General features: G+C 39.9%; 1 protein-coding gene across 1 annotated transcript; it reads left to right on the top strand.

Moving 5' to 3' along the window:
• Positions 1-74: 74 nt before the first annotated feature.
• CROT (carnitine O-octanoyltransferase) lies at positions 75-23,543 on the top strand. The gene is made up of 17 exons (XM_081971091.1): positions 75-229; positions 4,775-4,898; positions 7,505-7,629; positions 8,160-8,341; positions 8,959-9,083; positions 12,862-12,970; positions 14,452-14,545; positions 14,623-14,748; positions 17,684-17,785; positions 18,181-18,264; positions 18,368-18,475; positions 18,745-18,875; positions 19,393-19,516; positions 20,509-20,587; positions 21,070-21,163; positions 21,753-21,872; positions 22,694-23,543. The coding sequence occupies exons 2-17, from the start codon at positions 4,784-4,786 to the stop codon at positions 22,812-22,814; spliced, it is 1,839 nt and encodes a 612-aa protein (XP_081827217.1). The 5' UTR covers positions 75-229; positions 4,775-4,783; the 3' UTR covers positions 22,815-23,543.
• The last annotated feature ends 4,025 nt before the right edge of the window (positions 23,544-27,568 follow it).

Genomic DNA, 27,568 nt, shown 5'->3' with positions numbered 1-27,568 from the left:
AAAGCCTTCTCCCCACCCCTCCGCCTTTTTGGTCTCGCCAAAGAGGGCTGGGCCGCCAGCAGGCGCTTCCTCCTCGCCTTCCTTTCGCGTTAGTTTAAATGTAGCGCAGAAGTGCAGAGAGGAGGAGAAGAAAGGGAGGAGTCGTTTGCTTCCTCTTTAGCCGAACTTGAAGAGACGCGCCGAAAGGCCTCGGAGAAGACTGACGGGAGCCGTGAGGGCAAGACATAAGGTGAGGGGAGCCTATTGAACAGCTCAGCGGGGTCTGACCTGAACCTGGGTGGGGGTGAGAAGCGCCAAACCGCGAGCGGGACTGCGAGTGGGGAAAGACTTCGGCGTAGTCCCCCCTGTCTTCGGCCCTAGTTCTCCAGGGCCCTTTGGCTGAAGGAGGGTCGTTATTACTCCGCTTTTCTTTCTGACCTCGCCTTAACTTTCGCACTCCACCCCACCAGTTTCTGAGGGACTGGACCTGGTAGAGCGTCTTCGGTTTGTTGGCAACAAAATACGCTTTGCACGAAGTCTCAGCACAGCACAGCAAAACGCTGAGCGTTGTTGAATATAAACAAATTAAATAAATAAAAACTTAACTCTCCCATTGGCAATATTTACCATGGAAGAACTAACTATAAAGGACTCGCGACTAGGAGTTCGGGCACAGCTTGCCTTAAAAATATGAATTCTTCCCCTATGGAGTAGAGTGGTAGTTTTTTTTTTTTAATGAATAAATAAATAATGCAAGGAATTTGAGTTCTCCCCCACCCCATCCCAAGAGCCTTTCCTGGGCTCCGCAATCAAAATTATTTCCCAGCCTGTGTTGAAAAATACAGTTGTATTAAAATCCCATTGAACTTTCAGAAGTGGCAGCAAATGTGGGCTCAGTTTTAATGTTTAAAATGGCAAATATCAGTGTATGCAAACCAAAGCTCTTTCGGAACTTTTCAGGATTTTTAACAGTAGGAAAGGGATCCTGAGAGAAAAAAACGTTTAAGAAACTTTGTTCTGAACTGAGATCAATTGGGATAATACTGAGATCGTGTTTTACAATATGAGGCAATACAAATGTGGTTCTTTCAATCCTAAACCAGGATTAGAATAACATAACAGAGTTTGGAAGGGAGTTTGGAGGTCATCTAGTCCAACCCCCTGCTCACGCTGGAGACATATACTGGGGATTCGAACCACCGACCTTTCTGATCAACAAGCTCAGCGTCTTAGTCACTGAACCACCTAGCCAGGATGGGCAATTAAAAGAATCTGTCTGGAAGGCACAAAGTGGAGGAGCTTTAAATGAGCCCAGTCTCAGCAGAGATTATAGGTTTTTTGTGTTTTTCACCACTTTACATTGTAATAATTTGGCAAAATAAATTTAGCTGTAACACCACAGGTACATTTCCTAATTCTCCTGGATAAGCACACCTGAACTCTCAATACACCATGATAAGCAGCAGTGAAACTGGGCAGGGCTATTGAGGGCATAACTGGTAAACAAAGGGCATAAAGAGAATTGGGACAAAGGTTTCTTCATGCTCAAATGCAATATATTGCGAAAACACTATGGCACATCCTTAATTTGAGCATGTAGCACATGACTTGGAGACAAAAGCCATAATGTGCACATTCTTACTCTACAGTAATTACAACTTACAGATTCATAAAATAGCAATACTTTGTGCCCCAGTTAAGGATATAATATATAAAAGCGATATGGTTATATTGATTATTTGATACAGATTTTTATGAATTGCAGCATTTTAATAGTTAAAGCTACTCTGAATAAAGGTAAATGCTTTAAGTTTAAAACATAATGTTTGTATTTGACCAAGATGCAGTATTCTTAGAAGAATGCTTTTTTTCCAGTAACTGCTCCTAGCATTTATAGATATTTTTTCTTAATTTCTGGGTTATAGAAAATTCTGAAATTTTGGATTACAAAAACAATATAAAATTTGACATATGCTCCAGGTTTGAAATTAGGAAGAAAATAAGAGAAAATGAATAGTGGGAATTTAGTAGTTTTAAACCAGCAAGACATAAAGCCTAACTTGGAGGATGCAGAGAATCTGAAATTGTATAATAGAGAAGAGCAGGAGCAGAGCAATAATGAAAAAAGCAATTATAGTAAGCCTTTTCCACATGAAAAAATTAGTATAAATACTTCAAAAGGAGTAATTTTATTATAGTTGCTAGCCAATTTTTTCTAGTAGTTTTTATAACTCAACATTTACATTAATAGTAAGAAAATATATATATATATATATGCAAAAAATAAATGGAAAAATGAACTTCAAAGACACATGAAAATGTATTATCAAAAAACTATGTTATTCTGTAATTAAATTGCATCTTTATGTAAGTTTATACAAAAATAGATAAAAAAATAATAATGGCACACACAGTTTAAATGGTTAAATATTTTCCAGTTAAGACCTGTAATGATAAAATGCTTGTTTAAATATTTTTTTGAACTATTGTTCCTATTAATCAAATATATATTTGCAGACCTGATGAAATGTGATCTATCATATGTCAGAATGTGTGACTTTGAACTTTTAACTATACCAGCAGAATTAATATTGATTTCTAGTTTTTGAAAAGAAAAGCTGTTTGATTTGCTAACTTGCAGAAGAGGAAACTTGTGGTCTTGTAAACTTTTAAAGAATTGCACCAAGTATTGTCTGCTTTCTTGAAGCTGCTAATTGTAGATGTAGAGGTCTGATCCCACACAGCACTCTTAAAGATGATGATTAATTATGATGATTATGTGTAATCAAGTAATTTTTTTACTCCTAGTGACTGCAGGTAGTCCTTGAGTTACGAATGTAATAGAGCCTGTCCATTCCATCTGTAACTTGAGAATTCATGGGAGTGAATCTTGTATCTTGAACGACTTTACTCCCTGTTTTCACCCATTGAATGTGTGGGCCAATGTGTGGCTCATTAAATGTACATGAGATATCTTGGAGTGGGGAAGACTTAGGGGGCCTAGTGAGGGAACAGGCCACTACTTCAAACAACCCAAGGCCTCCCTGACCTACAGATACCTCATTCTCCCTCCCTGGGGTCCCCACAATTGTTCCCCCCCATTTTGTCACGCCGGGTGACTTATGAAGATCTGTCTCCTCTCCAGCTTGTCTCTTTGCCTGCTCCCTCCTTTCTCATCAGCAAAGGGCTTGACGAGGCCTCTGGCGCTGAGAAAGCAGCCCTGTAAGGCCACATATGGACTTTTGGGGCTGCTTTCTTGGTGCCAGAGGCCTTGTCAAGCTGATTTCCAGCGAGAAAGCAGCCGCAGAATGCCGCAAGCAGCCTTTCAGGGCTGCTTCCTCATTGGCAAAGCATATGAGGATTGCATCCCTGTATGCTTCAGCGGTCCTTTGGGAAAAGCCTTTGCCGATAAGAACAGGGTGTTGTGGTCTGCTGGCAGCTTGCAGAGCTGCAGCAAAATCGGGACAGTGAGGAGGTTGAGGAGGATCATGGGCCTGTCCTGGAGTATGGGGAAGGCACGGACAAGGGCTTTGCGTCAGAGGCAGAGAGGGGATTAGAGCCATCTGGGAGTTATCTGCTACCTCCAGAGCTGGACATCAGCGAGGCAGAGGAACGGGTGGAACCTGTTCCTAGTACGTGCATGTGCAGAGCTGCCAGAAAGCAAGAACAGTTAAGACAAAAGGAGTGACTTGGGAATAAGGCTTGAAGATGATTGGCCCCTCCCATAAGACATCAAGGAGGAGCAAAGGCACGCGAGCCTTTGCAGGAAGCAACTTTGTTTGTTCTGTTCGGTTTAAAATCCGAAGCTCCATTTTGACTCTGTGCTGCATGTGGCTTGGCAATTAGCTCATTACGGGCTGTGAATGAACATAATTTACAGGCGTTGAAATTAAAAGAGGGTTTTTGGGACTAAATGTGTGCTTTTTACTGTCTCAGGAAGCCTAGGTCAGAACACAGGGCTTTGGAGGGCTCCTCCCAACCTCTACTGGTTCCAACAAAGGCTTTTTGCAAAGGGCTGCCAAAGCCTGCAGGAATACAATCTCCTGCAGGCTTTGACAAGAAAACGGCAAACAGAGAGAAGGCCTGAAGGACCGAAGCCTTACATCCATTTGCAAATGTTCTGGTCTCAATTGTCAGAGAATAGAGGCCTAAAGTGCGAGATTACACGAGATAAGTGTCATGAGATCTCATGGTATGTTAGGCCTCTGTTCTATGCCAATGCAGACAAAGAAACTGCGACAGAGAAGATCTTTGCAAGATAAGTGAGACTCTACAGGCGAAGTTCCTGTGAAAAGCCGGGGAATAGGTGGGATGAATGTTGCAGAGCCTTGTAAGGTGCTGCAATATTCATAATTTCGGGATTTGTTCGTAAATGCTAGGGGGCACTTATCAAGTAACTTGGAACATTACTAAGGGAATGCTCGTAACCCGAGGATTAAATGTTCATAATTAGATTTTCTCAAAGATGATCTATCCCTTACCTGTTTTTTCAAGTCTACCAACAAGGCATTCATTGTCACTGTAATTGAGTCCATATTAAATACTAGTAGAAATAAAGCAAAATGTAACTATTGTATAAAAAGCTGACCAGATGGAGTGAGTGAGTGAGTGTGTGTGTGTTACAGAATAATCAGAATTGTTTAAACTATGTTTCCCTGTGCATGGAAGCTATGTAAACATAAACTAATTTTTCTTCCTGTTTTCCTTTACATCATATACATGATGTAAAGATTAAAAGATAAGCAAATTGCAGTAATACAAATGTCAAAATGAAAAATATTATTACTTGCCATAGATCAACATAATGGAAAACCAGTTAACTGATTCTTCTGAAGAAAGTACATTTCAATATCAGAGTTCCTTGCCTTCACTGCCAGTTCCTCCTCTTGATGAATCCCTAACGAAATATCTTGATGCAGGTATGTACGTTATGCTTTCATTGACTTGAAAATTGCGTTTGATTCTATCTCTAGAATATGGCTGGGATGGAAACTAGCAATCATTTCTATAGATCTGTGCCTTCTGTGGCTGATAATAATATATGAGACCACTTTCATGTTTCTTAACTGTACCATCACAGGAAATCCCACTGCCTTATCCCTGTATTGAAGGATATACAGGAATGTATTTTTGCACAATTTTTATTTTTATATATACTCTGCAGTTAGAAATGCTATTGAAAAGTGAGTTTCACCTCACTTTTATTAATATTAATATTCATAATATTAGATAACAATCATCTCATTCTCTTTATAATGAGAAACTTTATTTATTTAGCTTTTTAAACAAATGTTTTACTATTTTTGTAAGTAACTCAATAAAGTGAACATTTCTAATAGTCTTTCCTCCTCCTATTTTCCCTACAACAGCAGCAGCCCTGTGAGGTGAGCGAGAGTGACTAGCCCAAAGTCACCCAGCTGGTTTTCAGGCTTAAAAAAGAGACTAGACCTCATAGTCTCCTGGTTTCTAGTCTGGGGCTTTAACTACTAGACCAAATTGGCCCTGAATGAAGTCATTTTGTCACAGTCTAAGTTTTGCAATGGCAAAGCCTGTGAATCCTTGCAACAGGTTGTTATGAAAAGCTGGACCTAAGATGTTTTTCATTTCTAACTGTTGTAGCAATTGTCGTAAATGGAAAATTGATGGACTAAAATTTTAATTTTACCAAACACAATTTTATTCCAGCTGTTGCTAAAAGCTGTTAATCTAAAAAGACATGAATGCTCTATAAGCAATCCTCTTCAAATTTCTAAGAACTGTTTTGTAATGCATGTCTGATACATTCTTTCCTTTGGAATTTGGCCTCGTGTCTGTAGAGTCCTGTATGGGAAATTGCCAATTGAATGCTGGATAAAATGCTGGATAAAATTTTCTGGGACATGTTTCTATTTCAGTTTTAGTAACATTCAGTTCTTAAGGAGATAACTGACATACATGTTCAGGTTGCAATGTTTATTTTACCAGTTAAAAAAGAAAAAGCTACAACAGGCAAATATGATGATTCAGCGGTTAAAGATGCTGAGCTTGTCAGTTGGAAACCTGGGTTCAAGACCTGAGCACCACACGATGGGTGAGCTCCAGAGGTGGGTTGCTTCCGGTTCGGCCCAGATCGGGCGAACCGGTAGTAGCGGTGGTGGGAGGCTCCACCCACCTACCTGGACACTTCTGCGCATGTACAGAAGTGTCTCACGCGTGTGCGGGAGTGCACCCAAACCAGTAGTAAAAAAATTGGCAACCCACCACTGGTTAGCTCCTATTACTTGCCCCAGTCTAGCAGTTCAAAAGCATTCAAATGCAAGTAGATAAATAAGTACCACTTCAATGGGATGGTAACGCTGTTCCGTGCACCTTTGGTGTACATTCATGCTGGCCACATGACCGTGGAAGCATCTTCGGACAATGCTGGCTGCCTTGGCTAAGAAATGGAGATAAGCACCATCCTCTAGAGCCATGATGGCGAACCTATGGCAGGCGTGCCAGAGGTGGTACACAAATCCCTCTCTGTGGGCACACATATCCTGCTCAGCTCGATTGCATTTCTCTGACATGTTTCTTGCCATCGTTTGCAGGGAAACTAAAGTTTGAGGGACTAAAAAAAAGTGTGAAGTAGTATTACACTCCGTTTGCGATACATTTACTGTTACTGCCTCCATGGCCTGCCCTATACTCTTACAGCGCTTGCGCAGCACAGTGAAATTTAGCGCAGGTTCGTTCTGGCCTCCTGGATGTCAGTTTCTTTTCCTGCCGAGCTGCTAGTGTTGGGATGCCCTACCTCCCCACCAGCCAGTTGAGCTTCAGCGCGCTGCTCCCAGGCTTGTCGGCCTCCAGACATCAGATTTCCACCACCCAGGACCAGTTCAGGGGTTCCTACCCACCCACTGGGAAAGGAGAGAGAAAAAGAGGAGGGGAAGAGAGAGAGAGGAAGGGAAAGGTGGGGGGAACGCACACAGAGAGAAACAGATTGAGAGAGGGAGGGAGAGAGAGAAACACAGAGAAAGAGGGGGGAAGAGAGGAAAGGAAAGAGAGAAGGGAGGAGAGAGCGAGGGAAAGAGAAATATTACAAAAGTTTTTCTTTTTTATTGTTGCTTAATGTAATATTTCAAAAGCAGAAAAAAAATGAAGGGGCATAAAAGTGCATTTATCACATCTTTCTTAGGACAATTAGCTGAACTCTGCCTTATTTATCATTATTTTAGATAGCAAAACCTCATTACTCAGGTTAAATTGCCATGTTGGCACTTTGCGATAAATAAGTGGGTTTTGGGTTGCAGTTTGGGCAGTCGGTCTCTAAAAGGTTTGCCATCATTGCCTTAGAGTCAGATATGATTGGACGGGGGAAAGCTTTACCTATATGACCTGTATCTATTTCTGTTTGAGAGCTAGAAATAAATTCCAAATGATATGCGATCTCTAGAAATTTTGTTTATTTGAAACTTGCTTTATAATAAAGATGAAGCCTTAATGCCGCTTGAAGTAGAGAAGTAAATGTGTTTAAAACATATTTTCAATCATTTATATTGTGCAGTGAAACCTTTCCTAGACCAAGAAGAGTATCAAAGAACTCGAGACATAGTCAGAAGATTTGAGAATGGCATTGGAAAGGAGCTGCATAAAAAATTACTTGAAAGGGCTACAGTGAAGAGAAATTGGGTATGCTTTTAAGAAAGCCATTTTTCCCAGTCACGATGTATAGAAATAAGAATATATTGACAGTTACACATTATATAATGTGGGCTTGTTGGTTTGACATAACATGTTTGTGAACTTGCAATTGACATGTGTAAGCCATGTTTTATTTATTATAATTCAGCCACTGTAGTTATTGTAATATTTCAGCAAGCCTTGTTTGAGTAGAATCCTGTCTCGGTTCTAGTTCTTATGATACTGAATGTCAGAGGGAAAAAAACCACATTAGCAGAATCTAATTCACTAGCAAACTTTGCTGTTCAAAAGAGCAAATCTCACTAGAAATATTTTTCTTTGAACAGATCTGAAATCAGGTTTTATCTGTTATGTAGTGTAGGATGAAGGGTTGCTGTTTGAACATCATATATGTAACATTTCTTTGTTATACCAAATCCTTGCGCTTTGCTTTTAATGTTAACCATGGGATAGAACCTGAACTTAACAAATAACCATATTAAGGATTCCTTTTGCTGTTAATTGCTTTTTCTTTTCAGTTGGAAGAATGGTGGCTGAATACGGCCTATCTTGAAACCCGTTTACCAACACAAATCTATCACAATTTTGGAGGACCAGGTTCTTACATTGAACATTATTGGCCAATTAAAGAAGGGACTCAGATAGAAAGAACATGCATAAGTGTTTGGCACACCTTAAAATTCTGGGAACAAATGAGAAAGTAAGAAATATAAAATCCCAATGTAATCATTGTAGTTATGTACGGTCACTTGTTATGTTATTATGACTTAGTATTGCTAATATTTATAAGTTTAGAGTGGAATTTTATATCTGGTTAATTGGTACAACTCTCCAAAAACTCACATTTATTTTTAACATGTATAAAATCAAACCATTGGAACTCTAATAAGGAAAAAAGCTAAGCACATTACGGTCTTCTTTCAAATTAAAGCTTCTGAAATAAGTGCCATTGTTTTTAATTAAGCATAAGCATAATAGCCTGAGAAAATAGTGGACATTTCTGTAGTGCTTTAAAAAGAATAAATAATTGTGACTTAGATGTCTATGGAGATTCTCAGACATCCAGGTCATGGTTGTCTCAAAAGTGCTTTTTCAAGAGGCAACTGAACTTTCTGGTTTTCCTTTGAAGATGTTTCGTTTCTCATCCAAGAGGTTTGTGATTTGAGTGCCTATGTCATATTATATGGAAAGATATCATAGGCCTTTCAGAATATATAGTATTGAAACATATTAAAGTATAGTATTTGCTTAGTTCCTGGTTATAAATTTATGCTTATCCATGCAGCTTCAATAACTTACATATTAATTTCCTTATAGGGAAAGGTTGGCTGTACATATGTCTGGCCTTAAGCCCCTGGACATGGATCAGTTTCGAATGCTTTTTTGCACTTGCAAGGTGCCAGGCATTGTTAAAGATTCCATTACTAATTATTTCAAAACAGGTAAATGATTTTTTTTTCTGAATGAAAGAAAGTGATTTCAATGTAGTATATATAATATTTATCCATACATATGGATGGTCAACTGGTATATTTAGTTTGCAGTCTAAACCACATACTTGGGAATAAAACCTAGTAGAGCAGGGATGTCAAACTCAAGGCCCGGCAATCGGATTCAGCCCATGGGGTGCTTAGCTCTGGCTTGCGGGGCCCTGGAAACAGCAAAGGACTGGCCCGCGGTACCTCTGCCAGTGAAAACGGAGCTCGGGAGGGCCATGTTTTCAGACTCCGTTTTCGGCTGCAACAGCCTCCTGCAGGTTGTAGCAGCCGAAAATGGAGCTTTTCAGGTGCTCTCATGACACAGGTGCTCCCATGACACAAATGATGTCAAACTGGCCACGCCCACCCTGGTCCCCTGGGGTCAAGCACAACTCTGATGTGGCTTTCAATGAAATTGAGTTTGACACCCCTGTAGTAGAGCTTAGAAACCTTACTAGCAATAGCATTTTGACTTATATACCACTTCATACAATAGGCATTGTAAACAAATATAAAATAGTTTATTGAAAGTAATTGCTGTCATTACAGTATAGACAGTATAGACAGTATAGTTTGAGCCAGGATTTAGTATGTAGTATGAATACCTGGAAACAAACAAATAGTCTGCTTCCTTAACTAGTTTGGTTGCAAAAAATACTAAAAGGGCTGAAGATTTTTTCACGCTTTCCTTCAATAAAAAAATGCACAGCAGGTCAATAATATTTGCGGGTCACTAGGCAAGTTGCTTTTACACATTTTACTCTAATCTGTAATGTGGTCCAAAAGTGTGTTGGCTTAATCTGTTCTGTTTCATTCAAGGTGCTATGGAGAGCATTTAAAATGATGATCTTGCTGGCAGTCTTTTTAACAATCTTGCCACTCCATTCCCACAATGACTACTGTTCAGTAGAGTAGTGAGTGCCTAGACCTTTTAACAAGTGGCAGTTGCTAATATCCATTCTTGATTTCATGTCATAGGTATTAGCTTCCAGAAGTGTTGTCGGACATGATTGCAACTGACCCTATGCATAATCACCAGCACCATGGCAACTAATGCCTCTAACACTGTGGTGAAGAGATTCAGGCAGTGAAGGAACAATGAGTCTGTAACAATAATAATGGGGTTCTCTAACAAATTAAAAATAATGTAAAAGCATGTCCCCTTGTTGGTAGAAGCAGTGGACAAAATATACTGCTAAAAATATTGTATTCCTGGTGAATTTAACCTGTGTAGAAAATTAGTCTTAATCTTATTTAATTTTTTAAGTCCTTAAAGGTATAATTGGAACCTCTCTGACTGAGGACTGAAAGAAACTCATCTAATCCAGAAAGTGTGCTAATCCAAAGGTTTAACTGAAAAGTAGTCCACAAGAGGTTTCAAAAAATGATTAGAAAAGGAAATATGCAAATCCAGTGTACTAAAGGTGCTGATCAGAGTTTGAGCATAATGGTTATTTTCTCATAGAGCTTTCAACCCACCAGAGACTTGTGCTGTCTTGTGATCTCACAAGGGAGCTGCTGTCTAGAGCACTTGTGGGTGATCTCAAGGCCTTTCTATATGTAATGGAGAATTACTTAGAGCCAGTCTGCATGCTGGCTCTTCACTCTGCTGTGGTTGTTGGTTCCACAAACAGTTTGCTATTTCTTCCCAGAAGCCTCTGATCATATGTTTTCAAAGAGGTCTGTAATTATGTATTAATATAAAACCTGACTTGCAGTTCAAAAAGTGCCAGTCAGTTGTTACACAAGCAGTTCTGTGAAGAATCCAGGTATCGTGTTAGTTCAACATCACAAAACAAAATAGCAATGGAGGACAATGCTGAGTGTATGAACGGCAAATGCAATGTATGCTGCAGCCAATAGGAGTTGGGTATAAATCTAACGTGTAGCAAAGTTTTTATTGGAATAAGATGGGAATACCACTTTATATCAGGATAACTAAGTACAAATTTAGGAAGCCTAAATTATTGGATATGGATAAAAGACATAATTAGATGGACAATTCCTAAAATTGTTAACAAAGCATCTGCCATTAGGAAGATGTGGATAATCACAGAGAAAGATATCTGACATTCCCCTCCCCCCCCGCCCCGGTTAAAATCTCAGCTGCACTGGCACAGAACTTCTTAGGCCTTTTCTTTGAGACCCATCCCTCTTTTTACATCTGAAATTTTTCACAGCATTAACTCTGAAAAATGTATATATGTATTTATATATGCCCACTATTTGCATAAATGGAGCTGCGAGCACCCACCACTTATGCAAGTGGAGCTGCACTCGTGCGTTTCTCAATTTATACAGAAGTGCACAAAATGTAAACCAAGCCATTAGCTACTGCATAAATTGTGATACATTCATCTATATAGGCTGCTATAATTCTAATAATTGTAAAACATTTGGGGAATGTGTACTAAAAAGTGGTATATAAATGTAATAAATAATGTTACTTATCCTTGCCCAGAAAAACCAAAACTTGAAGATGATTATCCTAACCATGCTATTTCTGTTTAATTGAATTTAATTTTTAAATTAATTTAAATTTTAAATTGGCATATAAAGCATTAAATTGTATAATGACGCTTTTTCTGTGTTTTGCTCAAAACAAGTGTTGAACTTTCAGTACTGCCTTCTAAGTATAAAAGTAATTTTATACCATCCTGAACTTTCAACTGCACTTTCATTTGACCCAGATTGTTGGAGGCAATATGCTGACTCTGTAAACCACCTAGAGAGGGCTGTAAAGCACTGTGAAGCAGTTTATAAATCTAAGTGCTATTGCTATTTGTACTTATATTCAATAATACCATGTTTCCCCGAAAATATGACAGGGTCTTATTTTCTTTTTACCTACAAAATATGGCTTGTGCTTTATTATGGGGGGAGGGTTTGTTGTTTTGGAGTTGCCAGGCAGCTGCTCTCTTGCGAGTGGGCTCCCAAAGAGCCAGGCACAGCTTCAGGAACGAACGGCTGTGTTGTGCTGTCGTAGCAGCGCAACACAACAGCTATGAGGTGACCACGCTCATGAGCAATCACCCGACAAATGCCCTTTGCAGCCAGGCACAGCGCCATTCACTGACCTATAGGTATCTCCAATCCGCATGAGCGCCTGTTCGCCGCTGCCTGGCTCCTGCGGCTTGGCGCCTTCCAAATGCCAGTGAATGGCGCTCTGCAAGGCTGGAGAGGGGGATTGCGCGAGCGGCTGTTCCGCTCTTGCTCACCCACCTCCCAATGCATGGCCCAGCTCTCATTATGGAGCCAGGGCACCTCCGCTGCTGCCATCCCAGCCTGGCTTTTTTCCGCGGCTTCCAACCTGAGTCTTTCGGCAGTGGCCGCTCTGGGTGCACGCTCTATGGTTGTGGGCCAGCTGCCTGCAAAGTGTACAACCATAGAGCGTGTGCTGCAGTCATAAGTGCGAACCCATTCTTCCAAATGACCATTTTTGCTGGGAACCTGAAAAAACGGCTGCAAATTGCAGCTATGTGACATTGGTACCCAGCAAACCCAGTTGTAAAGGTGAGCCAGTTGCCAAGCTCCTGAACTACAGTCGCATGACCATGGTTTGTCTCTGTGTGTCACATTTTACAACAATCAGAAATGCTTTATGGACTACAAAACATCTGTCCCATTACACAACTAGTCTTAAGTAGAGGACTACCTGTAAAACTATTTCATATGCTTGCAGATAATTACCATCCTGCTTTTAAACAATGAAGATGCAGTATAATTAAACTTTTTCTTCCAGAGACTGAAGGTGAATGCCCATCTCACTTGATAGTGTTGTGTGAAGGCAGAATTTTTGAATTTGATAGTTTACATGATGGTCAAATGCTGAGCCCACCAGAAATTTTTAGGTATGTTTAGAATACGTTCTAAAAGCAACCTGCTAGTCTATGGATTTTTCTATAGAAATTTTACATTAAATGTAATTATACTGATATTTCAAATATGCTCTATAGAAAGAAGTAGTCAATGAAGATTGATGGAATTTAAGGGCTTCTGTAAAAAACCAGAGATGGAGATGCTATATATTCAGTTTTGAATTAATATTTAAGATTACTTCCATTTATATTTAAATATAATTGGCTTAGTGGCTAAGACTCCTGCCTAAGATATATACAGCCCGGGTTCAAATCCCAGTAAGGGTATGGCTAGCTGATGAGAGCTAATTAGCTCGAAATAGATCTATAGTAGTCTCCCTTTATTTATTTATCAGTACAAATACAACACACACACACACACACACAAACACATTATATATATATATATATATATATATATATATATATATATATATATATATATATATATATATATATATATATATATATATATATATATATATATATATATATATATATATATATATATATATATATATATATATATATATTCATTTTGTGGTGAATACAGATTGCATTCTTGCTACATTACTATAATTCAATGTTTTCTTTTTAGGTCTAATTTACAGTGTTTTATAGCTTCATTTTATTAAATACAGTTAAATGTCAACTATCCTTTTTAAAATAGTTTTATGTGTCTTCAAAAGTTCATTTCTAGAGTGCCTTTTTCCTTTCATTGCCTCCCACTCAGTGTATGAGGGGGAAATGATAAAACTCAGCTGAGAATTTTGTTTCCCAACTTAAAAATGAAAGGAATATAATACTTATAATTCCCACCTTCCTAAAATAATTCTATGCTGTATTAAACAAGGATACATCTTAAAATCAAGATACTGCTTCGTGATTGTTAAACATATTTATTGAATTGAAATAATCTAAATATGAAAATGAATGGGAGAGGGAATGCTCCATTGTTTGCTGAAACATCATTTTAATTTCAATTCATTGGTGACTGGACTTGAACCTCCAACATGGCAAGTACTTGTTTCCCCTTCCTTTCAAATTCACCCTGTTAAGGAAAAATGAAGAAAAATAGTTGTCTAATGAAGAAAAATAGTTGTCTACTTGGAGAAATTGTATTGTAGTTAATAAGCTCTTTCATCTTTCTTTCATGTATAGTATATATGCACACCTCCAACTTTTTTTTTTATTTCTATAGTCTGAGTGTTCTCTGCATAAAATCTCTATCAAAGAAGATCACTATAGCTAATAAAGGACACTAATTTTATATGTAGTACTTCTAATATTTGATAAATAACTTACAGAAGAGGTGAATGTTTAATTTAATTAGGACATGGAAACTTGATTTATTTCCAGTCTTTATTACCTGAAATGCTAGGTTAAATCCCCCCCCCCTCCCAATATTTGTCTTACATGATAGTTTTCATTGGAAACGAGAAGTATTTTTGACTGGGTATTTATATTATTTGCAGACAACTTTCCTATATTAAGAATAAATGTGAGAATGAACCTGAAGGGCCAGGATTGGCTGCCTTAACATCTGAAGAAAGAACCTCATGGGCAAAGGTTTGGACTTTTAAAAAAAAGACATTTGGTGCAGATTGATATGTTTTATTTTAATAATTATTTTGTTTCCCTCTTAGACACGTGATCATCTTATCAGACTTCATCCAAAGAACCTATCTCTGTTGGAAAAAATACAGCGTAGCTTATTTATAATATGTCTAGATAATTCAAAGCCTGAAGCTACACCTGAAGATTATACAGAGGTACTTAAAGAATTGAAATCCATGCCATTCCTACTAGTCTGCTCATTTTTAAGAAAATGATTATATTTAACTGACCTTAATTAGCCTTGTTATATTATAAAGGAAAAGGAATTGGATTGATCAAACGGCATAGATTAATTACACCATGTATCTGGTTTATTCAAAATCTAAATTACAGTGTGTCACAGACAGAATGTGGGAATTATACAGCTCCAATGAAAGCATAGCAACATTCCTCCCCAGGCCGCTCTAAAACTTTAATGAACACTTATTTCTGATACATAAACAGGCAAGATAAACACGAGATAAGGTGGTTTAATCATACATTATTTAGTCAATAGTAAACACTATGTTTACAAATACCTCCCCCAATTACATATACATTGGATTGCAATTGAGTAGAAGTAATTTTGCTTTTTTTATTTTTGGTTTTTTGAGTCTATTTTTTTTTTACAATGATTATTAAGGTAGTGTAGATTTTAGAGATCAAATCTAAAGCACAACAAAGCCCTACTACCTATGTAGAATAAAGTTCCTATAAGTAGTTAAAAGTAGCAAGAGAAAGAAATCATTAATTCATTATTGGAGAATAAACTGTAATCTTTTAATTGTAATTTGCTGAGATCACGTTAGCGTTTTTTAGGTCCAATTTATAATTTTAAAGACAAAGTATACTACTTTATCCTATGCGTACATTAAGTATGATAGAAAACAAAAGCTTCCTTTGTATGGAGCTTGACTTCTTATGTATAGATATGGCTATGTCACTTCCTTGGCAACAGCATAAAGTAGTTGCAGGCAGTCCTTCCTTAACAACTGTTCATTTAGCAAATGTTCAAAATTACAGCACTGCAGAACAAAGGGACTTGAAGATTTATATCCATTGCAGGGTATATGGGCATTTCAGCATCACTGCAGTCACATGATGAAAATTCAGGCATGCACTTAAAAATTAGGCATGCACTCAGTCTGCCTGCACTTAAAACTGCAGGGGTGATTTAGTTCCCCTCCACCAATCTCAGCTGCTCCTCCCTCCAAGTCTACCCGCACATGCAAAATCCCCATGGCCTTGGAGACTTTGGCCTGTTCCTAGCCTGTCAGGCTTGCCTTCTGTCAAGAGGCTTAGGCCTGTTTCTATACCACCATATCTGGAAGCCCCAATCTTCTTCCTAACCCATTATATCCAAGAGGTCCAGGCTCTTTATGCCACCAGATTCAGGAAGCTTTGGCCACTAGTGCACCCAATTTGCCCCATTTATCTTTCCAGTTTTTTGCACCTGCTGACAGGCATGTCATTCTATGCAAGGCCTGGTCTTTCTGTTAATGCTGCCTCGTGCAACGAGGCTCCGTTTGTTTCCCAATTGTTTGGAAATCGTGGGTGGTTTGCTACAGGGCCCTTTGGGGTGTGGAAACCTGCTATAGCCTGAGCCTGAAGCTCAGCTGATTAGAGGCCAGACCTGCTTTTCACGCAACATGCCTCGGAGGCTTTGGCTAGTCATAGGACTCAACACTTACTTGGAGGAGCTTTCTGAACTATAATGAGAACGGTGCCTGCTTGCTGAATGCCTTGAGACAGTCTTGGTAGGAAGTTCATGCTTTCCAGAAACTGCAGAAAAACTGCAAAGTAAGTGGGTCAGTTTGCATGTGCTGGTCAGCCCTGTAACCAGCTGCAGCCTTCGGAGCCTGGTGGAGGAACAGGCCCCAGGCTTCTTCATTTCCAGCAGTTTCTACACACCAGTAGTCTTAAAATTGGCCAAGGCTTCCTGGACTGTGGTAGGTTTCTCCTATGCTGATAGGCTCGGTAACATGTGCCAAGCTACCTAGCACCTCCCTCCATCTGCATTGAACCCCCCAATCTTTACCTCAGACTCCATCTGCTTAATGACACACAAGATTGCTTAACAACCACAACTTGAGTGTAGTCATTGAAGAAAGTGTCATGTGATATCTCACTTAATGCTTGCTTTGCTCAACAACCAAGATTCTACTCTTTGTTGTAATCATAAGCCAAGGATTACAAGGAATCGCAGTCAGCGTCTGTAAGATTTTTGTTTTACTTCTCAGTCTTGCCTATAGCCTGGTATTCCCCAGTGGTCTCCCATCTAATTATCAATTCCAACCCTCCTTTGGCTTTTCACATTAGCCAAAGTAATTTGAATGCTATCTCCCTGATGGTTATATTGGAACAACATATTGGGAAAGCCCTGGGTGCACCAAGAAACTATTCCATGTAACTAAGTCCATCTGGACAATTATTTCGATGGGTTATGAATATTTGGTTATTAAATTAGCAATGCATATCATTCCAGAAATCCAAATAATTCTTGTTTTCTGAGTCTTCTAGATTGGACAGCTTGACATCTGTTTAAAATCTACTGAAATTTATTGACGCTTTCCCTTTTAAAGATATATAAGATTGCAGTTTTATATCAGTCTTGCATCCATAATTTACTAAGTGCAGCATAATAAATATGGGTGAAGCCTGAGCAGTCTGAAGGACACTAGATTCTTGAGGTTTTGAAAATTAAAATATGTGCCTTCAAAGTTTATTCATTTTCCTCTTAGAATTTTCTAAAGTGCTCCCCTCCCCTCTCAAAAAAAACCCAGCCTCGGTATTCTAAATGGCCACCTAGAGCATTAAGAGGGTACTGTTGGCTGCCAGGCTGCAATGTTGCATCCCTAGTTGGTATCTAGAGACAGCAATTTTAAAAGCAGCGATCAAATTGAGGATGCTGTAGGAAGTAGTATAGGAGGTGAACCCCAATGGTAGGTGGAGATCTTGCTCTCACACTTCGCCCTGCAGTGATGCCAGAAGACATTAGAAGTAGAGTATCCGAGTGAGCATTTTTCCGTCTTTGAAAGGCAATTTTTTTCTTTCAGAACTAATAATGCCAATTTTTTCTTTCAGAACTAATAATGTCAATTCTTGATTTAGGTCACCAGATTGTCACTCGCAGGGAACCCAACATTGCGGTGGGGAGACAAATCCTATAACTTCATTGCCTTCTCAAATGGTTGTTTTGCATCAAACTGTGATGTGAGTTTGTATCTTTCGCGTTTCTCTTGTGTGTGTGTGTGTGTGTGTGTGTTTATACAAAAACATTACAACCAGCAATCTTAAGAAATATCTGCTTGTTATAATACATTTATAAATAGCAACCTAAAAAGAACTTGTTCATTTTATTACTGTGCTGCACTTTTAATTACTAGATAAGAAATATCATTGACCTAACAAAATTATGAGCAACCCTTCTAGAAAAAGATAATTGAAAACAGATAGGCAACATGTGACATGCTGCTGGATTACAGCCCAACCCAGCTTGACTAGCAGTATTATAAATTATCTATGGTTGTAATAGAAAAATAAATAAAATATTGATTAAAATGTTTATTGCTCCATGGAGTAATGTTTATTTTATACATATCTTCCAGCATGCTCCTTTTGACGCCATGGTTTTGGTGTCCCTCTGTTCTTACATTGATTCCAAGGTTTTTGAAACAGAAGGGAAATGGAAGGTATGCTGTTAATTGTAGTTCCATCTTTTTCCAGTTGATAAAACTTCCCTCCTGTGTCATATAAATTAAATGTTTCTCTCTCTTTTTATTTCATACAAAACAGGGATCGGACAAAGTACGCAATATCCCTTTGCCAGGGGAGCTTATGTTTCATTTCGATCAGAAGGTGCTAAATGATATTGCTTCTGCAAAGGACAAATATTACAAGCAGGTATGCATGCAAATTTTTGAAAGTCATATATGTGTGCTTAGTGCATTCCTTTTGTTTCCATCATATGATGTGAATGAGGATGAAGCAAAAGAGAACTCTTTTTATGCACTTGTTAATTTGGTTTGCCGTCTGCTTGCACTGCAGCCCAGATCGATCCTGAGAGATTTTGTATCAGTTTTTCAAATGTTGGACACGGAGGCAGAACTATTCAAAACGTAAAATTTCCCTCCATTGGTTCTCTGAAATTTCATTTTTTTTTCTCTTCTCAGATATCTGACTTACAGCTTGTGAATTATGCTTTTACAACTTTTGGGAAAGCACTGATTAAGAAACACCATCTTCATCCTGATACATTTGTCCAGATTGCTCTCCAATTAACCTATTACAGATATCACGGATAGTAAGAATAGTTTTTAAACATTATTATATATTTTTAATTGTATTAAATACATATCGAGTATAATTTATGGAGCCTTTGCAAGTTTACAAATAGATGGAAATTATTTTCTCATCTGTAAGCACACTTTATATATTCCTTAGAATTATCAAATCAATGCTTTTTATGTTTCTTCCCTTCTCCTTTATACATTATTTTGTCAGTCAGACTTAATCCAAAAATCTAATTTGTTCATTTCCTATCTGTTTGCACGACTTAAACGTACTATTCTTCATGTTTGTATTTGTTTCATCAATTTTCTTTTTTAAAAAAAGCATTTTAATAATGTATCTTATGAAGGCCAGATGAAGTAAATCATCGTTTTTCTACGTAAGGCTCAAAAACTGGAGCAGAATGACTTTGTTTCACATACTTTTTGGTAAAAGTAATTTGCTATATTCAACAGACAGTAGGGCCTTTACATACCTAATCTTTGAGCAGTTAAAACATTTAAGAGATAAACCTACCATTTGTTTTCTAGCCCTGGTTGCTGTTATGAAACTGCAACAACCAGACAATTTTATCATGGCCGGACAGAAACTATGAGACCATGTACCACTGAAGTAGTTGAATGGTGTAAATCCATGGTAGACCCTACAGTCACTGTGAGTATTCTAGTCAGATTTTTAAAAATTGTGACCTTATTTTGTGTTCAGTACTAAGACCTATACAACCCCACAAATTCTTTATTCATAGGGTAAAGTAGGGTAATTACTCATAGGGTAAAAGTAGGAGCATTCATAAGCACACCAGCATGCCTAACGTCCCTGTCCTGCTGTCCCCCATTTATTTGTACCCATTTCCTGTGTTCTTATTCATGTTTACTCTTATTCTTGTTATCTTGTACATGAGTGACAAACTAAAAAAATAAAATAAAATAAATATAATAGGTGAAAATCTAATGAAGATAAGTTCCATCTTTCTTTGATAATAATACATTTCATAAACTGAATTCATAATTGTCAGCATGGGAGAAAGTTCAAATACTAGAGGGATCATGTTCTGTATGAGATGAAACTTGCAGGATGTTCCTTTTGAAATAAATAAATCCCATCCTCATGGATATTTTAATTCCTGTTTAAAAGCAGTTATATTTTACCATGTTACTTTTTGTTAAATTTTTTACTTGGGGGAAATAATGTATTTGCATTATTTCTTGATTCACATTGATTGTGCAAGTATAAATTAGGTACATTATATTTGGCAAAAAGTGGTTGCTTCCCTTTTCACGGTTTCTAGAAATGTACAACACAATTTTAGATGGATATTTGGGACATGATCACACTACATACTTCTGGATCATCCTTCACGTTTCAAGAGCAGCTTTCCCTAATCTGATGAGGGGTGTCAACTCCCAACAAGAAAGGCCTACCCACAGATGGGGTTATTCAGCTGACCCCAGCCACCCTCCTCATTTTCTTGGCAAACAGATGGGAGAGAGTCCGATAGATAATAATTGAAGCATAGAAGGAGCCAAATGGTAGCTGATTCATCTTGGCTCTTTTTCCTTTTTCTACTGTCTTTTGCTATTTTCTGAAGAAATGTTTAGATATAAGCAGTTTGGGTGGAATAATTATGTTTTTCTTATGTTCTGCAGCAAGGCCAAAGAAAACACCTAATGTTAAAGGCATTTGCAAGACATAATAAACTGATGAAAGAGTGTGAGAATGGAAGAGGTACTTTTCATTTAATATTGCAGAAGCCGAGAGATACATTCTACAGTCTCAAAATAGCAAAATAATCTTTCATGTAATAGGAGAGGAATTTTTAAATTTACCTGTTGAGAGTAATACTATTGTTTAGTTTTAATTATATTTAAATGACAAGTAAGTTTTTTTTCCAACCCAACCTCCTCCTTTAAAAGTTTGGACATGGGTAAACCTTGATCTAGGCCTAAGTAGTTGTGAATCCTGGCATTAATATCTGTTTTCTTCATAAGCTGTGATTTGTTTTCTTACCTCTCCAGCTCTTATTATAACAGTGCTGAGTAGAATCATAGATCTAATGTACACAATAAGCCCCCAACTGGCATAACCTTCCCTCCAGCACAATTCTCAAACCATCCTTTCCACTGTTCTCAGAAGTTCAACAGGCTGAATAGAATAAACTCTGTCCAAGTTATAAAACATTTTGTCACAATTTATATTTCTCAAAACAGGTTTTGATCGTCATCTCTTAGGGCTCCAAATCCTGGCCAGAGAGCACGGCCTTCCAGTGCCAGAACTCTTCTTAGATCCTGCTTTCACCAGAAGGTATTGAAAAATACTAAATTTAGATTTATCTTTGGAATTAAATCATTCTATACCAACCGTACATAAGGTTTTACAGATAGTCAACCTGTAAAATTAGCAACACAATTGGAACAAATAACTGTTATTAAATGAAGCACTCGCTAAACAGTGGCTGGATCTTACTTCAGCTTTCCTGTGCTTTATAGACAAAGTTGTAAAAGGTGGGATTGGTATAAAGCTGTTTTTTCATCATCATGTGAATAGTTGCTAAATGATGTAATCACTGAACAGGGATATTGGAGTTGAAAAGACAAGTAATTATTTAGTGATGGGACAAATGTTCATTGGTCCAGCAGCTTCCAGTAATTAGGAAGTTGCACTTCTTTTAAATTATTATTGTGGAATAAGTAATTCACTTTTTTCCATTAATAAGAGCATGCCAGAAGTCTTTATAATATAGTGTCAGTTTGAGCATTGAACCCCATTCATTTATTTCAGTGAAATTCCTTAATCATAGCAGGGAAAGCAATTATATTTGTTCACCCTGGTCCTGAGTTGTATCTACAGGTCTTATTTTTTTTTACATGCCTTCTTTTCTTTTAATTTGCAGTGGGGGAGGTGGAAATTTTGTTCTTTCAACTAGCCTGGTAGGGTACACAAGAATTGCAGGAGCTGTTGTTCCAATGGTAAAGCATGGTTATGGCTTATTCTACAGAATTAGAGATGACAGGTAAGAATGTCATTAATATTATTCCAAGTAAAAAAATTGAAACGTGTTTTCTTTGAGTTATGTGTCAGTGTTGGAGAGATCACTACTATATTATTTTAGTAATGAAAACTTGACTTCACTGTTGGCCTTGTAGGCACTCTTAACTTTCTTCTGTGTAGTTTTAAATATGATTGTTCTTTCTCCTGAAATATCTTATTAATTCTGTCAATTATGTGATCTACTCTATCTATGCCTTCACATAACTAATTTAAACTGGTAATTTTCTGTTGTACGAATGTAGCAGGGTGATCAGTTCACTGTTTCATTAGGATATTGTGAATTCAGACAGTAGGGTTAACTCCATAAACCATCATTCATATAAATTGACCCATATTTTAGTTTAAAAATTCAGCTTCCTAGCCAGGTTTATATATTCCATAGTGCTAATTTCTTGTCTTTTTCTTTATTTCTGGTGCTTATATTAGGAATAACATGCTGGGTAATGTTTTAGGAGTATAATATAACCAAACTTTCTGTGAAATACTGGTGGATAAGACAAAGTACTTCACCTTATGACATTTTAAGGCTTTTTTCTCCAATTTGAAGGTAGTTATTTTTTCATGTTGTTGAAGTTCAACATGAAACACATCTTGAAGAGATTATTCATTCCCATTTTATAGCATAAATCCATATGCCCATGATTAGCATATATAGTAATTGCATCTTGTAACGTTGTGATTACTTAAGTGCCCAGGACTTTGTGTACCCAACTGAAATTCTGTGCTGATTTTTTAAAAAATGGCATTTATCTAAACCGTTGTGTTTCATCTTTCCTCTGGTAGGATTGTTGTTGCCTGCAGTGCCTGGAAGTCCTGTCCAGACACAGATGCCGAAAACTTATCTAAGGAATTGTTCCAGTCTTTTCAAGACATAATACAAATGATGTCCACCGCCCAGATGTAGAAAAAGTATTGGAGCTCCAGTGCCTTTTTTTTTTTTTACAGTACTGTATCTATTGAAAATTTGAATATGAAAGTCTAACTTAAAAGGAATGATTTAAGTGGACATGGTATTTGACAGTTATATATATATATATGCTAGGCATAAATTATGCAAAATTGTACTGCAATAACAATGCAATTTTCTTTGAATAATCTGCAGCTGCAATGCAAAATATGATTAGAACTATGCAATGATAAACTAAACTTCTAAAATGCATGATTTATTGAATTTTTCTATAGAAAAAAGTTAATTATGTAATCTTACTAGCAATAAAGAATGCAAAATCATATTCAAATGAATTCAGTGTTTTCAGAAGTACACTGGGAGAAACTTGCTTTTGTTTACTACAATGGAAAGTTGTATTTTGAGCAACCATTGCAGCAATCATGTTTTCTTTCTACATGAAATTCATATCATTGCTTTTTCTTGCCTTCAAAAATAATCAAGGAAAAAGTATTATACTTTTGAATTTATTTCAGGTAACTTGGGGCTGTTTTTGTGTTTCATACAATGAGATTGAATTGATAATGAAAGATACTGTATTTTCTTGCCATTTCAAATGTATAACTCAGTATGATTCTCAGGACAATGTGCATTCTTTGTATCATAAATGAGAAACTCTATGAATAATGCAATTTATTCTTGAAATAAAGCCATTCCAAAGAGCAAAAAATGTGAATATTATTCATCTATGCTTACTTCCATTGTTTCATTATGATGGGAGGGCAGGTGTATTCTTAATTATTCTACAATGCAAGATAGTTAACAAGCATTCAAAAGTTTTTGAAAGAATAAACACTGAATTAAACTGAAGATAAGTGTAATATTACCTAAATTAATGTAACTGACAAGTTTGGCAATCCTTAATGTTACATATTAGCCTGCATACTGGATTCCAGGGTGCTGACCTTTTCAGCTAATGTGGAGCTCCCTTTTCTTCTTTCCTTGTGGAGGGATGAATTGTGATAGGAGAGGATAGCCTTTATTGTCACTGTATATCATGTATACAATGAAATTGGTTAAATGGTTATATTTATTTATTTATTTATTTATATTTGGTGCTTCTAGACCGCCCCCTCTCCCAGGTTGTATTTAAAAGGTACCGTATAATATGTATACTAGTACACATGGAAATTATAGCATAGTATATTATAGTATAATATGAAAACATTTTAGAAAAGGCAAATTGCTTATCATTCTCTGGTAGATTAAAGTCTATGGAGCAAAGTGCATGAGCCAGAAATGTTCTAATTTTAACCATTACACAATAGTGATAGGTAATGAGAAACAGCTATGAGAACTCTCCTTGCAATAGGTTGTGTGTGGCTGGATCATAATGTAGTGGAATACACAAGATTTATTTTCACATCTAATTTCTAACCCTTACTAAATTTTAGAAATTTTAAATCATCAGATTTGTACTCATGTCACTTGTACCTAACCACGTTTAAGAAGATATGACAAAAGACAGATACGGGGGCAGTTAATGGCACTTTTCTTTCACTGGCCATGATAATTATTACTGGGTTTAATTACAAATAGCTGTTAACCAGCAGAAACTGATATAATTATATAAAATGCAGAAACCAATTCTAGGCCTAGATTCACTGTGGCAGTGCGAGTTCAGTGTGATAATACACCATTTTATCTCTAATTTGGAGCATGTTGTTAAGGCAGCCCTCAACTTAAAACAATTTAGTGACTGTTCAAAGTTACAACGGCCCTGAAAAGTGACTAATGATTATTTTTCACATGACTATTGTAGCATCCCCACAGTCACATGATCAAAGTTCAGGTGCTTGGCATCGGACTCATATTTATGACAGTTGCAGTGTCTTGGGGTCATGTGATCTCAAGCAGAGTCAATGGGGAGGCGGCATTCACTTAACTGTGTTACTAACTTAACAACTGAGTGGATTAACCACTGAAGAAGTGTGGGGAAAGACGAGGCTTGACACAAAGAGGAACGTCCAACTCTGTTTATTAACAAGAAGCAATGTCAAGTAATACAGGAGAGAAGCGCGCGTTCTGTAGCCTGACAGCTATTTAAGGGAAAGCTGTCAGGCCGAAGAACCAATCAGCAGGCCAGATCAGCCCGCCTCAGCCATGCCGCGCCTGATTGGCTAAGGCGCAGCATGGCTGTTGCTGGCTGACAACAGGGGGAATTCCCCGGTCGTAGGTCGGGGAGGAAAGGATACAATACTCCTTCCCCCCCAGCGAGTACGCATGCGTAGCCGTGGAGCATGCGTAGTCGCGAAGATAGGCTGGGCGGCGACGGACACGCCCAGAACGCCTCAGAACTGGGCAGACCGTCGGAGAAGGAGGTGGTGTCCGTGGGAGCTCCTCCCTGGAGGGAGTGGAGCTCCGGGCGCCATCTTGAAGGCCTACCCCAGCCGGAGGAGGAGGAGGCGGAGACTCTGGAACAGGTAGGCAGGGCCGGGGTGGCGCGGCCGCTGACGGGCTTGAGTCAGGGAACTTTGAATTGTTGCGAGGGACAGGCTGGCCTGATTGAGGGAAGGCCAAAGTCGGTTGCAACGGCGGAGCTGGTAGCCCAACGGGGGCTGAAACGATGGAGGGCTGTGGAAGGCGGAAGGCGCCTGGAACAGTCTCTGGCGAAACTTCTTGCGGCCTGGGCAACTGCCACGGCTGGGGAAACGGGTGCGGCGCCAACCCCAGGGCCTCGGGTGGAATTGGCGAGGCCGACTCTGCGGGGTTGTTGTGTGGATCCAAAAGTTCGCGGCGCCTTAATTGATCCACGTGGCGGCGCCAGTCTGCACCGTCGGCGGTCCGGACCCTGTAAGAGCAGGGGCCGGTTACAAAAGTGACGGTGGCAGGCACCCACTTAAAATCCCCGGAGAAAGCCCTAGCCCATACTGGGTCGCCCTCACGGAAGGAACGGGGAGGGGGCCCCAGGTTGCTCGGCTGTGCCTCAGAATAGGTTGGGTGCAACCTATCTAAGGTGGTCCGCAGGCGCCGGCCCATCAGCAGCTCAGCTGGGGTTTTGCCGGACAAGGGACACGGGGTGGAATGCTGAACCAGGAGGTAAGCAGCCACCCTCGTGGGCCAGTCGCCCTTGTCCATTCGGCCAAGGGCGTCTTTGGCCGAGCGGACAGCGCGTTCCGCCCGGCCATTGCTGGCCGGATGATAGGGAGCGACGAGGGCATGCCTGATGCCTTGGGAGGCCAGGAAACCCTGGAACACGGTGGACGCAAACTGAGGACCATTGTCCGACACAACGACGTCTGGCAAGCCGTGGGTGGCAAACAGGCGCGTCAGTGCTCGGACAGTGGCCTCGGCTGTGGTGGAGGTCATGATGATGAGCTCCACCCAGCGCGAGTAAGCGTCCACCACAACCAGGAAAACCTGACCTCGGAAAGGCCCGGCGAAGTCTAGGTGGAGGCGTGACCATGGGCCGCGGGGAATCTCCCACTCCCGCGGCGGGGCCGCCGGAGGCGCTGGACGGGAGACCTGACAGGTCGAGCACCTGGCAACCCAGGTAGCTATCTCGTCGTCCAGGCGGGGCCACCAGACATAGCTGCGCGCCAATGCCTTCATGCGCGCTATGCCAGGGTGGCCCTCATGGAGGCGAGACAGCACCTGGTCACGCAGAGTGGGTGGAATGATCACCCTGTCCCCCCACAGGAGGCACCCACTGTGAAGGGACAGCTCTAATTGCCTGGCCTTGTAGGGGCGGTGGCCGTCGGGCACCGGCCCCCCAGGCCACCCCCGCAGAACCCAGGTCATCACCTGGGAGAGGGTGGGGTCGGCCAGAGACGCTGCTGCCACATCGCCCGCAGAGAGCGGCAAGGCGAGGTCTGCAATGGCCAAAACAGACATGCAAGGCACTGTCTGAGGGTTGGAGACGGGCAAGGGGCAGCGGCTGAGGGCATCAGCATGCCCTAGCTGCTTGCCAGGGCGGTAGACCAGGGCATAAGAGTATGCCGCTAGGAACTCCACCCAGCGTGTCATCCGGGGTGACAGAATGGGAGGGGTCGGACGGTCACCGGCCAGAAGCCCAAGGAGCGGCTTGTGGTCAGTGAAGAGCGTGAAATGCCGTCCGTAGAGGTATTCGTGGAACTTTTTAACCCCGGACACGGCAGCCAGAGCCTCCTTGTCGATCTGGCTGTAGTTCCTCTCCGCTGGAGAGAGTGTCCGGGAATAAAAAGCTATGGGGGCTTCTGAGCCGTTGGGAAGGACGTGGCTCAGGACAGCCCCCAAACCCACGGGGGAGGCGTCACACGCTAGAGTCAGGGGCATCCTGTCACTATATTGGACTAGGACTGCCTCTGACGTCAGCATGTCTTTGACAGCCGCGAACGCATGCGCTTCGCGGCTGCCCCAGCGCCAGGCTGCCGATCGGTCGAGCAACCGATGCAGCGGCTCGGCTAGTGACGCCTTGTGTGGCAAAAATGGCGCGTAGAAATTTAAAAGCCCCAAGAACGACTGCAGCTCCGCCTTAGTGGCGGGGGTGGGGGCGTTCTTGATGGCTGCGACTTTTGCAGGGGTGGGGTGGATTCCGTGGGCATCTATGGAGAAGCCGAGGAAATCCACTTTAGGCACAGCAAATGAACATTTGCTGCGCTTTAATTTGAGACCCGCGCCCCTAAAACGGTCGAGGACCTTCCCCAGTACTTCGAGGAGTCCTGAGCGGCTGGATGCAGCGATCAGGACGTCGTCGAAATAGGGTACAACGCCAGGGAGCCCATGGAGCAAAC

This window comes from Natrix helvetica (genome assembly GCF_964273705.1).
Source record: "Natrix helvetica genome assembly, chromosome: Z".
In the NCBI taxonomy this organism is placed as follows: domain Eukaryota; kingdom Metazoa; phylum Chordata; class Lepidosauria; order Squamata; family Natricidae; genus Natrix; species Natrix helvetica.
Note: the sequence above shows the minus strand (reverse complement) of the source record. Positions and strands in the feature narration are given on the sequence as shown.

What these genes read in the sequence shown, in the direction of transcription:
- CROT (XM_081971091.1), top strand. Translation starts at nt 4,784, where the DNA reads ATGGAAAACCAGTTAACTGATTCTTCTGAAGAAAGTACATTTCAATAT. An exon ending in AACGAAATATCTTGATGCAG is followed by an intron (nt 4,899 to 7,504) that starts GTATGTACGTTA and finishes TATATTGTGCAG; the next exon opens with TGAAACCTTTCCTAGACCAA. An exon ending in AAACAGAAGGGAAATGGAAG is followed by an intron (nt 18,265 to 18,367) that starts GTATGCTGTTAA and finishes CATACAAAACAG; the next exon opens with GGATCGGACAAAGTACGCAA.